This window comes from Gobius niger (genome assembly GCF_951799975.1).
Source record: "Gobius niger genome assembly, chromosome: 7".
Classification (NCBI taxonomy): domain Eukaryota; kingdom Metazoa; phylum Chordata; class Actinopteri; order Gobiiformes; family Gobiidae; genus Gobius; species Gobius niger.
Window position 1 is genome coordinate 36,163,645 of NC_136858.1, and position 12,235 is coordinate 36,175,879.

The 12,235-nt window shown below is 32.8% G+C and overlaps 2 protein-coding genes across 2 annotated transcripts in view; one reads left to right on the forward strand and one right to left on the reverse strand.

Annotated features, from left to right (window-relative positions):
* Positions 1 to 540, reverse strand: part of ide (insulin-degrading enzyme) — a 68,139-nt gene extending 67,599 nt beyond the window's left edge. Inside the window, exon 1 of the mRNA XM_079560632.1 lies at positions 375 to 540. Within this exon, the coding sequence (XP_079416758.1) occupies positions 375 to 496 (122 nt within the window). The 5' untranslated portion in view covers positions 497 to 540. The remainder of the gene's footprint in view (positions 1 to 374) is intronic.
* Positions 541 to 7,151: 6,611 nt separating this feature from the next.
* The window catches only part of kmo (kynurenine 3-monooxygenase), a gene marked incomplete at both ends in the record, with an annotated part of 33,627 nt that continues 28,543 nt past the window's right edge, over positions 7,152 to 12,235 (forward strand). Inside the window, 4 exon segments of the mRNA XM_079559340.1 lie at positions 7,152 to 7,214; positions 9,614 to 9,649; positions 9,651 to 9,684; positions 9,767 to 9,864. Coding sequence (XP_079415466.1) covers positions 7,152 to 7,214; positions 9,614 to 9,649; positions 9,651 to 9,684; positions 9,767 to 9,864 — 231 coding nt within the window.

Consider the following 12,235-nt stretch of genomic DNA (forward strand, 5'->3'; position numbering starts at 1 on the left):
CACGTTCAAAAACAAAACAAAAAAACAGGAAATTAAAAAAATAAGACGTTTTGAGCAACTTTCTTTATAGTTTCGGTTCAGCATATGGCACCTAGCCTTTTAGCTCCTGATATTAAACCCTTCTTTAATTCAATGTCACGCGCAGCCAGCTAAGATAACGTTTCGAAGACTTCAATAAGTGTTAGAAATATACAACTTTGTGTACGTACGGTATTTATATGTCTAGCTGCGCCTAGCATCGAAGCTAAACTCCCACTTTCCGAGCGGTGGGTTTATCACCCGGCTTTTAGCTTTTTAGCAATAGTTAGCAGGTTAGCCCCACATCCAGGATTAAAACACTGATAAAACAAACCGTCTGGCTAACATTAGCTTACCTGAGGGTTCGGCCGAGGGAGAGAAATTCGCTTACGGACTGGTGGTATCTGAACACATGCAGGGACGTCAGGAGGATCAACTGGGCCGTGCGGTTAATGCACTTAAACATACTTTGCACCATCGAAAACAAACCTGCTGGTCTCACGGCGCCATCTTGGATCGAGGCGCCCCATAACCGAGGCATTTCGACCGGCGGGTGTTGCTCATTACGGCAGTTTATTTATTCGTTAATAAATATATTCTTATTCTTATTCTTATTCTTATTCTTATTCTTATTCTTATTCTTATTCTTATTCTTATTCTTATTCTTATTCTTATTATTATTATTATTATTATTCTTATTCTTATTATTATTATTATTATTTTTATAGAGTTCGGGAAATTTCAGTTACCATGGAGATCCGCCGTCTTTGCAGCTGTTAGCATACATTTCCATTGACTAACATCAGCCAAAAACAGTATAAAAAGTGGACAAAATAGCCGTGGAACAACTCCGTTTGCTGCTGAGTTATTGCTGGTAAATACATTTAACACACTGTGGCGTCCAAGTGCTTTAACCTCTTAACTCCCGCCTGAACCGAGAGGATATTTTTCTTCACGTCATCAGATTTTTTTTCCATCATTTTTTTGTTGGGTATTCAACAAATTTTTGTAACTTTTTTGTCATTTTTTTTTGTCATTTTTTGTCACATTTTTGTAATTTTTTGTCAAATTTTTATCACATTTTTGTATTTTTTTGGTCACATTTTTGTCATTTTTTTGTCATTTTTTTGTCATTTTTTTGTCATTTTTTTGTCACATTTTTGTAATTTTTTGTCACATTTTTATCACATTTTTGTCATTTTTTTGTCCTTTTTTTTGGTCATTTTTTGTCACATTTTTGTAATTTTTTCGTCATTTTTTCATCAAATTTTTGTCATTTTTTTGTTACATTTTTGTCATTTTTTGTCACATTTTTGTCATTTTTTTTGTCCTTTTTTGTCACATTTTTGTCATTTTTTCGTCAATTTTTCATCACATTTTTGTCATTTTTTTGTCAATTTTTTATCACATTTTTGTCATTTTTTTGTCATTTTTTGTCAATTTCTTGTGACATTTTTGTGACATTTTTGCCTCTTTTTCATCAATTTTTCGTCACTTTTTTGTCTATGTTTTCTCACTTTTTTGTCACATTTCCATCATTGTTTTTTTCTCAGTTTTGTTGCTATTTTCACAGCTTTTTTCCAGAAGCTTTCGGACTGGGCTAAAGCCAAACTGGAGAAAAAGGTGCTCGGTTCAGGTGGGAGTTAAGTGCGTACGCACTGATGACGTAAAGCTTTAAGCCCCGCCCCGAACGAAATGCCTGGAAGTTCGAGGGCCCCGATTGGAACAGACTGAGCAAATCGAGCACAGAGATACGATGATCACTTTGTACTTTTTGGTAAGTAGCAATTTAAATAAACCAATCGTACATTTCATTATCAAAAACAAACACCTACTTTAATCATCTATATGAATTAAACAATTGACAAGTTGAACTTTTAAAGCTCGTGTAATTAAATACTGTTGTGTCACTGTGATATAAATCGATTAATCGGCCTGTAGATGGATTTCATTAAGATTAAATGGTGCTGCTGAGTGATTGGATTTGCTCAAATTAAAGAGTTCGAGAGTTCAAATTTAATCGTATTACTCATTGGCTACGAGACTGTGAAGCTGTCTGCGTGTGTGTAATTCTCCTGCGCGCAAAACATGAGATTTATAGATGGTCAATTGGGTTTATGCTACTGCATCTTAAAAGTGCATTAGTTCCTTCATGTTAATCCTCTTGAGTCATTCACATCCATTTATAAAATATGACTAGTGAACTATTGTTTTGATCATAAATCCACAAGATGGCGCCAGAACTGCACCCCCCTTTTCACCAGCCACAGCTTATGACTGCTCTGACTTATGCACTACATTGTTACATTATTTTTTTCAAACCTGATTGTCACATCCCCTCCTGGAACCGCCACCTTAACGTGGTGGAGGGTTTTTTTTTTTTTTGAACAATATTTTTATTGATTTTTCTCAAAAAGCAAGAATTGTTTTACAGGCTTTGATAAAAGTACAAAATGTATCAAAGTATTTATAATAATAATAATGTATAAGTATATAGAGGCATACAAAACAGTGGCAGCCCGACCCATGCATACCACAACAAACCCCCCCCCCCAAAGGTGCAATAATAAAAATTACAAAAAGAAAAAAAAGTAAACAAAACAAAACAAAACAAAACAAAACAAAACAAAACAGAGTAGAGTAGAGTAGAGTAGAGTAGAGTAGAGTAGAGTAGAGTAGAGTAGAGTAGAGTAGAGTAGAGTAGAGTAGAGTAGAGTAGAGTAATATAAAATAAAATAAAATAAAATAAAATAAAATAAAATAAAATAAAGTAAAATAAAATAAAATAAAACAAAATAAATAAAATAAAATAAAATAAAATAAAATAAAATAAAGTAAAATAAAGTAAAATAAAATAAAGTAAAATAAAATAAAACAAAATAAATAAAATAAAATAAAAAAAGTAAAATAAAATAAAGTAAAATAAAGTAAAGTAAAGTAAAGTAAAGTAAAGTAAAGTAAAATAAAGTAAAATAAAGTAAAATAAAGTAAAATAAAATAAAATAAAAAAAGTAAAATAAAATAAAATAAAGTTTTATTTTAAAAACAAAATAAATAAAATAAAATAAAGTAAAATAAAATAAGATAAAATAAAGTAAAGTAAAGTAAAATAAAGTAAAATAAAATAAAATAAAACAAAATAAATAAAATAAAATAAAAAAGTAAAATAAAATAAAGTAAAATAAAATAAAATAAGATAAAGTAAAGTAAAGTAAAGTAAAGTAAAGTAAAGTAAAGTAAAGTAAAGTAAAGTAAAGTAAAGTAAAGTAAAGTAAAGTAAAGTAAAGTAAAGTAAAGTAAAGTAAAGTAAAGTAAAGTAAAGTAAAGTAAAGTAAAGTAAAGTAAAGTAAAGTAAAGTAAAGTAAAGTAAAGTAAAGTAAAGTAAAGTAAAGTAAAGTAAAGTAAAGTAAAGTAAAGTAAAGTAAAGTAAAGTAAAGTAAAGTAAAGTAAAGTAAAGTAAAGTAAAGTAAAGTAAAGTAAAGTAAAGTAAAGTAAAGTAAAGTAAAGTAAAGTAAAGTAAAGTAAAGTAAAATAAAATAAAATAAAATAAAATAAAATAAAATAAAATCAATTCAAATCAAATCAAGTCAAGTCAAGTCAAGTCAAGTCAAGTCAAGTCAAGTCAAGTCAAGTCAAGTCAAGTCAAGTCAAGTCAAGTCAAGTCAAGTAAAGTAAAGTAAAGTAAAGTAAAGTAAAGTAAAATAAAATAAAATAAAATAAAATAAAATAAAATAAAATAAAATAAAATAAAATAAAATAAAATAAAATAAAATAAATAAAATAAAATAAAATAAAATAAAATAAAAGAAGTAAAATAAAGTAAAATAAAATAAGATAAAGTAAAGTAAAGTAAAGTAAAGTAAAGTAAAGTAAAGTAAAGTAAAGTAAAGTAAAGTAAAGTAAAGTAAAGTAAAGTAAAGTAAAGTAAAGTAAAGTAAAGTAAAATAAAATAAAATAAAATAAAATAAAATAAAATAAAATAAAATAAAATCACTCCAAAACTCCAAATGCACTGCTCATGAAGTTACAAATCTCCACTTTCCATCAAGACATGTGACGGATCCACCCTTTCCAAATAAGTAATAAAAGGTTGCCAAATCTGATCAATTGATTCCCCTTTACCTTTCTCAAAATACAGGTTATTTTTTCTAATGCCAGAGCTGATGCCATTTCTTATTCCCAATGCCCTTCTTTTGGACATTCCATTTTTCCCCAGAAAAGTGCTATTAAACCTTTAGCGTGAAGTGGACCAAAATTGACAAGAGTCTTATCATTTTTAGGTATAAAAATATCTGTGGGATAAATTCCTAATATGAACAGTTTGGGATTTCTTTGTATTGTAATGTTTAGCATAGTATTAATAGCCTGTCCAATGCTCCTCCAGAATTCCTGTAATTTCTCACATTCTCACATGCAGTGATACAGAGTACCTTTTGCATTATTGCAGTTGACCTGTAAAAGTTGTAATCTTGTATTTACAGTCTGAGTATGGGCTTTTAAACACAGTGCTTCCCATTCGTCCTCCCTAAGATCTTCTTTCCAAGCATTTAGTCTGTTAGCTGAGGATTCTGTAGATGAAATAATGAACAAATTGTACGAGTAAGAAAATGGTGGAGGGGTTTGAGCGCCCGAATGATCCTGGGAGCTCTGTTGTCGGGGGTTTCATGCCCCTGGTAGGGTCTCCCAGGGCAAACAGGTCCTAAAGGTGACGGGTCAGACAAAGAGCGGTTCAGAAGCCCCTTATGAGAGACCAACACCAACAGGCCCGGGTAGAACCATGAGGCCGTCCTGATGTGGACCCACCACCTGCAGGGGGAGCCATAAGGGGCCGCCCCCATGACCCAGCAACGGACAAGTGGAAGAAAATGGGTGATTGTCACATACACGGGGTAATGTAGCGCACACTTTCTTTATTTGTAGAACTTTGCAATTGGAAATTTTACTTCAATTTGCACCGAAAAGGCTTAACCCCTTAACTCCCACCTGAACCGAGCACATTTTCTCCATTTTGGCTTTACCCCAATCCAAAAGCTTCTGGAAAGGAAGGTGTGAAAATAGCGACAGAACTGAGACGAAAACAATGATGGAAATATGACAAAAAGTGAGAAACTTTGACAAAAAAGTGACAAAAAAACGGACAAAAAATTGATAAAACAAATGACCCAAAAAATGACCAAAAAATGACCAAAAATATGACCAAAAAATGACAGAAAATGACAAAAATTGATTAAAAAATGACAAAAAAGTTACAAAATGAGTTGAATACCCCCCCAAAAAAGATGGAAAAAATTCTGATGGCGTGAGGAAAAAGATCCATTTAGATGACTTTTGTAGATCTTAGCTTTCAAATGAGGCGTTACACTGGCCTACAGGATTTGGGTAAAGCTGAACTGGAGAAAATGCTCTCGGTTCAGTAGTAAGTAGTAACATAAATGTTTGACTCGTTTCTCATTAGAGCAACATGGTTGGCGCGGCAACATTTAAAAATGTTTACCTCTATGTCACTTCCTGCATAATAAACATCACAAAAATGTATTGCAAAATCTTAACCCCTTAACTCCCACCTGAACCAAGCACATTTTCTCCAGTTTGGCTTTACCCCAATCCAAAAGCTTCTGGAAAAAAAGTGAGAAAATAGAACTGAGACGAAAACAATGATGAAGATGTGACAAAAAAGTGAGAAAACTTAGACAAAAAATTGACAAAAAATTGACAAAAAATTGACAAAAAAAATGAAGAAAAAGTGACCAAAAAATTAAGAAAAAATGATACAAAATTGAAGAAAAATTATGAAAAATTTACAAAAAATTGACGAAAAAATGATGAAAAAGTGGCAAAAATGTCACAAAAAAAGGACAAAAAAAATTGACAAAAAATTACAAAAAAATGATGAACATATGTCAAAAAGTGACAAAAAATGTACTATTTGACAAAAAATTACACAAAAGTTACACAAATTAGTTGAAACCCCCCCTCTACATATGTCACTTCCTGTATAATAAACATCACAAAAATGTATTGCAAAATCTTAACCCCTTAACTCCCACCTGAACCGAGCACATTTTCTCCAGTTTGGCTTTACCCCAATCCAAAAGCTTCTGGAAAAAAGGTGAGAAAATAGAACTGAGATGAAAACAATGATGAAGATGTGACAAAAAAGTGAGAAAACGTAGACAAAAAACTGCCAAAAAATTGACCAAAAAAATGAAGCAAAAATGATGAAAAATTTACAAAAAAAATGATGAAAAAATGATGAAAAAGTGGCTTGAATGTCACAAAAAAAGGACACCATTTTTTACAAAAAAGGACAAAAAATGGACATAAAAATGACAAAAAAAAATTACAAAAAATTGACGAAAAAATGATGAAAAATTTAAAAAAAAAAATGATGAAAAAATGACGAAAAATAATTTAAAAAAAATGATGAAAAAATGATGAAAAAGTGTCAAAAAAATGATGAAAAAATGATGAAAAAGTGTCAAAAAAATGATGAAAAAATAAAAAAAAATTGACGAAAAAATGATGAAAAAGTGGCTTAAATGTCACAAAAAAGGACAAAAAAAATTACAAAAAATGACAAAAAAATGACAAAAGATGGACATAAAAATGACAAAAAAATGATGAACATGTGACAAAAAGTGACAAAAAATTTACTATTTGACCAAAAAATTACAAAAAAGTTACAAAAATTAGTTGATACCCCCCCCCAAAAAAAAAAATGATGGGAAAAAAATCTGATGACGTGAGGAAAAAGATCCATTTAGATGAGTTTTGTAGATCTTAGCTTTCAAATGAGGCATTACACTGGCCTACAGGATTTGGGTAAAGCTGAACTGGAGAAAATGCTCTCGGTTCAGGCGGGGGTTAAGAGGTTAATTGTGAAAAGTATGTACAGTAGCAGCGTCATAAAAACTGCTCTTAAAATACTCTGTTCAATGACTCAAAGTTATACAAACTCTCAGCAAAACCACATGTAACTGCATTGTGCAATCAACTGTTTACTTTGAGGTTATGACACTTAAGCCCCGCCTCTTTTAAACCTTCTCTTGAGTCTCTCAGAAGCATTTTTCAGACTGGACCGAGACCCGAGCTGTGGCCTGAAGTTTGAGTTGCTGTTTTTTTTGTTTGCCAAAATGGAACCAGCAGAAAACAAATCGGGCAAGAAGAAAGTAGTGGCTATTGTGGGCGGCGGCTTGGTAAGATGAATGTAAAAGTAAATTATTGATTGACTGCATGAGCTATTGATCTACAGTCTGGATCAGAGAGAAGTGTTCGCTCTTTGCAAAGACCTTTGTGTTGATCTGTGTTGCTGTGCTGCAGTCGCTGGACTATGTGGCTCCTTTATGTGTGGAGTTTGTATTTGGATCAGGTTATTAACCCCTAACTCCCACCTGAACCGAGCACATTTTCTCCAGTTTGGCTTTGCCCCAGTCCAAAAGCTTCTGGAAAAAAGGTGTGAAAATAGCTACAGAACTGAGACGAAAACAATGATGGAAATGTGACAAAAAAGTGAGAAAACATTGACAAAAAAGTGATGAAAAATTGATGAAAAAGTGGCAAAAAATTCACAAGAAATTGACAAAAATTGACGAAAAAAAATGACAAAAAATTGCCAAAAAAAAGACAAAAGAAATTACAAAAATGTGATAAAAAATGATAAAAATGTGAGAAAAAAATGACAAAAATGTGACAAAAAATTACAAAAATGTGACAAAAAATTACAAAAATGTAATAAAAATTTGACAAAAAAATGAAAAAAATGTGACAAAAAAAGTGACAAAATGTGACAAAAAAATGACAAAAATGTGACAAAAAATGACCCAAAAAATGACAAAAATGTGAGAAAAATGTGAGAAAAATGTGACAAAAAATTACAAAAATGTGACAAAAAAATTACAAAATGTGAGAAAAATTTGACCAAAAAATGACAAAAATGTGACAAAAAAATTACAAAAATGTGATAAAAATTTGACAAAAAAATTACAAAAAATTGTCAAAAAATGACCAAAAAAATGACAAAAATGTGATAAAAAATGATGATGGAAAAAAAATCTGATGAAGAGTTAAGAGGTTAAAGACTAATCCAGACTCATTCCTGAATGTGGGGGTTGGTGCTCAAATTGGGGTTGAAATGTTTTTGCAAGACGTCAAATTCAAAAATAATGCAATGAGTTTTCATGAATTTTGAATACATTTTTTAAAACGGCATATCTTATTAGTTATTTAGTTAGTTAGTTAGTTATATAAAACAAAATATGAAACCACATAAGTATAAGCGCTATAGGTGTCTCTTACAGTGTAAGTCAGAAGACATGACATAAATTCTTCAAAATCACTGCCTTTTCCTTTGATTACTGCTTTGCACTTTTGACATTTTCTCAGTGTTCTTCACGATGTCGTCACCAGAAACGGTTTTCATTTCACTGACACAGACAATCTTATGAAGCTCATTGAGAAGATGCCAATGAAGGGTGACAATTTTGAATAATTTAAAATATAAAATATACTTTAAGAGAGAAATGAGCGGAGAGAGCGCGTCTTTGGAGGATCCAGGTACAAAAATTCAATATTTAACCTCTTAACTCCCGCCTGAACCGAGAGGATCTTTTTCCTCACGTCATCAGATTTTTTTTTGTTGGGTATTCAACTTTTTTGTCACATTTTTGTCACATTTTCTGTCATTTTTTTGTCAATTTTTTGTCAATTTTTTGTAAAATTGTTTTGTCAAATTTTTATCACATTTTGTCACATTTTTGTCATTTTTTGGTAATTTTTTTAATCAAATTTTTGTCATTTTTTGTCAATTGCTTGTGACATTTTTGTGACATTTTTACCACATTTTCATACATTTTTCATAATTTTTTTGTCATTTTTTCGTCTATTTTTTTATCACATTTTTGTCACATTTTTGTCATTTTTTTGTCAGTATTTGTCACATTTTTGTCACATTTTTATCATTTTTTTGTCACATTTTTTTCACTTTTTCGTAAATTTTTCATAATTTTTTTTGGTCATTTTTTGTCATTTTTTTGGTCAACTTTTTATCAAATTTTTGTCATTTTTTGTCAATTTCTTATCACATTTTTGTCATTTTTTGTCATTTTTTTTGTCATTTGTTTGTCTTTTTTTTGGTCACATTTTTGTCACATTTTTGTCTTTTTTTCGTCATTTTTTAATCACATTTTTTGTCATTTTTTGGTCATTTTTTGTCATTTTTTTTGGTCACATTTTTGTCACATTTTTGTCTTTTTTTCGTCATTTTTTAATCACATTTTTTGTCATTTTTTGGTCATTTTTGGTGACATTTTTGCCACTTTTTCCATCATTGTTTTCGTCTCAGTTTTGTTGCTATTTTCACACCTTTTTTCCAGAAGCTTTTGGACTGGGGTAAAGCCAGTCCAAAAGAAAAAGTGCTCTGTTCAGGTGGGAGTTAAGGGGTTAATCTTATCTCACTGGGAAAATTGCTCTCTGCATTTTAACCTATTGTGCATGTGTTAGATTCAAATTTAGTCTTTTACCCGCCATTCCCTCTGTAAATCATCACTAAAAAGCACTATTCATACCTCTCTAATGCTTGTTCTTCCATCTGTTATAGGTGGGTGCACTAAACGCCTGCTATTTCGCCAAAATGAGGTTTCCAGGTTCAGGTTTTTGAAAGTCGGGAAGGTAAAGAACGCAGCGTTTTCGAACAATGTGACTTTGCGCTGAGCGAGGTGAGGCTGTAACACGTTTTCTCTGTTTTGGTCAGATATCAGGACGGCGAAAGTGGTGAAAGGCCGAAGCATAAACCTGGCGTTGTCTCACCGCGGCCGGTCTGCGCTGAAGCACGTGGGGATGGAGGAGAAGGTACCAATCATTAACCCCTCGGTGTAGTGAAATCTGAACCATGCAGTCAGCGGAACACAGGTCAACGTTTATGTCTTTAAATATAGTCTGTAAACAGGGGCGGAACTGGCCATATGTCCATTCTGGGAAGAGCACAGAAGGGCCACTGGCTCAGGGGCCACCGGTCGGGGCCTCTCACTTTACCTTACCCTCACCCCCGGGGCGAAACCGAGCTTTACCCAAATCTAAAAGCTCAACCCCTTTTTCCTCACGTCATCAGATTTTTTTTCCATCATTTTTTGTTGGGTATTCAACTCATTTTTGTAACTCTTTTTTTTGTGTCTTTTTTTTCTCACATTTTTGTCATTTTTTTGGTCATTTTTTTGTCATTTTTTTCGTCTAATATTTTTTGTCATTTTTTTGTCAAATTTTTATCAAATTTTTGTCATATTTTTGTCATTTCTTTTGCCACTTTTTCATAAATTTTTCGTCACTTTTTTGTCCATTTTTTGTCAAATTTTTGTCATTTTTTTTGTCACGTTTTTGTCACCTTTTTTTTGTCACTTTTTTCCGTCTAATTTTTGTCATTTTTTGGTCAATTTTTTATCAAATTTTTGTCACATTTTTGCCACTTTTTCATCAATTTTTCATCAGTTTTTTGTCAAACTTTTCTCACTTTTTTGTCACATTTTGTCACTTTTTTGCCTTTTTTTTTTGGGACATTTTTGCCACTTTTTCATCAATTTTTCGTCACTTTTTTGTCAAACTTTTCTCCCTTTTTTTGTCACATTTCCATCATTGTTTTTCGTCTCAGTTTTGTTGCTATTCTCACACCCTTTTTTCCCAGAAGCTTTTGGATTGGGGGTAAAGCCAAACTGGAGAAAATGTGCTCGGTTCAGGTGGGAGTTGAGGGGTTAAAAGAAAAGCATCCAAAAACAAAAATGCGCTGGAAAAGCAACAAAAAAGCGACAAAAAACATGACAAAAATGCAGAGCGACAACGTGACAAAAAGTTACCGTCACTTTTCTAGATTTCAGCTTTCAAATGAGGACATCACAGTGTTGCTCTCCAGTCAAGAAGCTTTTAGATTTGGGCAAAGCCGAACTGGAGAAAATGCTCTCGGTTTAGGCGGGGGGTCAGAGGTTCACATATGTATTTGTGGAAGTGTCACATTTATGCTAATTTGGGCCAGGCTGACCAGAGTCCAGGGCTGTTTTTCAGTCCCAGTCCCGCCCCTGTCTGTTAACATAGTATGTGTGTAATGTAGGATTTTTATTGTGGGCCCAGCTAAGATTTCTATACAGACTCCACCTTTAGGATCATGTTCGAAGCTGTGAGGAAAACAAAGAAGTGGGGAAAAAACCTCCCCTTTCACCAATTTGCTCCCTTCCTTAAAGAGGGGGGTATTCTGCTTTTTCCAATCACATAGCACCAGTCTATCACACTACAATGATGACAAACCTTCTGTTGGTCTGTAAATGCAGTAAATTAGAATAACTGCCTTGTATAAAATTGCTCTCTCAAAATGGCTGTAGTGAATGTCTTGAAATAGGCCTCTGTCTTTTTAAGAACCTCTGAGCCTTTCCCGACACGCCCCCTCCACACGCTGGTCTGTGGCATCAGTGGGGAGGGGGTTCTGCTGAGGAGCAGTGGTTGGTTACTCGGCTGGTGACGAAAGCTCGGAGGCGTCCTCCAGGAGGTGGGGGCGTTCCTAGGAGGGACTCAGGCAAACCTATCCCTAAAATGGCCGCATCAGAGTTTTTTACAGATTACTCAGAAATACGTGAATGTGCCAAGGCAACACTTTTCTCCAGTTCGGCCTTACCCCAAATCTAAAAGCTTCTTGATCTGAGAGTTTACAGCCTATAAAGTTTAAAGCTAAGACCTGCAAAACTGATTTTTCCTCATGTTGTCGTCACTTTTTTGTCATCAGTTTTTGTCGCCTGTTTTGCTGCGTTTTCATCCTCATTTATGTCTCGTTTCGTTTCTGTTTTGTTTCTTTTCATCACTTTTTTGTCACTTTTCTGATTCCTTTTGAACTAGGGCTGGGCTCTTTCATATGAAGAAAAACTTCTCAGGGTCCGGCTCATTAATATTCATAATGTAGCTACAATTAGGCCCCATTAAGAAACATAACCCTTTATGGAAAAATAGTTACTTCTGTTTTAGATTTTCCTCGTCTGCTCTCAAAAGGTAAAACCTCTTAATATAGAAGCTGCAGTTACATGTAAGACCTGAAGGTGGCAGGCAGTGAGTATAAAATGGCTAACTTGTATTTAATTAATTCGATTTGTCGCCCAGTCCTACTTTGAACTGCGTTTTCATCCTCAGTTACGTTTCTTTTTGTCTCTGTTTTTTTAATGTTTTTCTTTCCAAGAAGCTTTTAGATTTG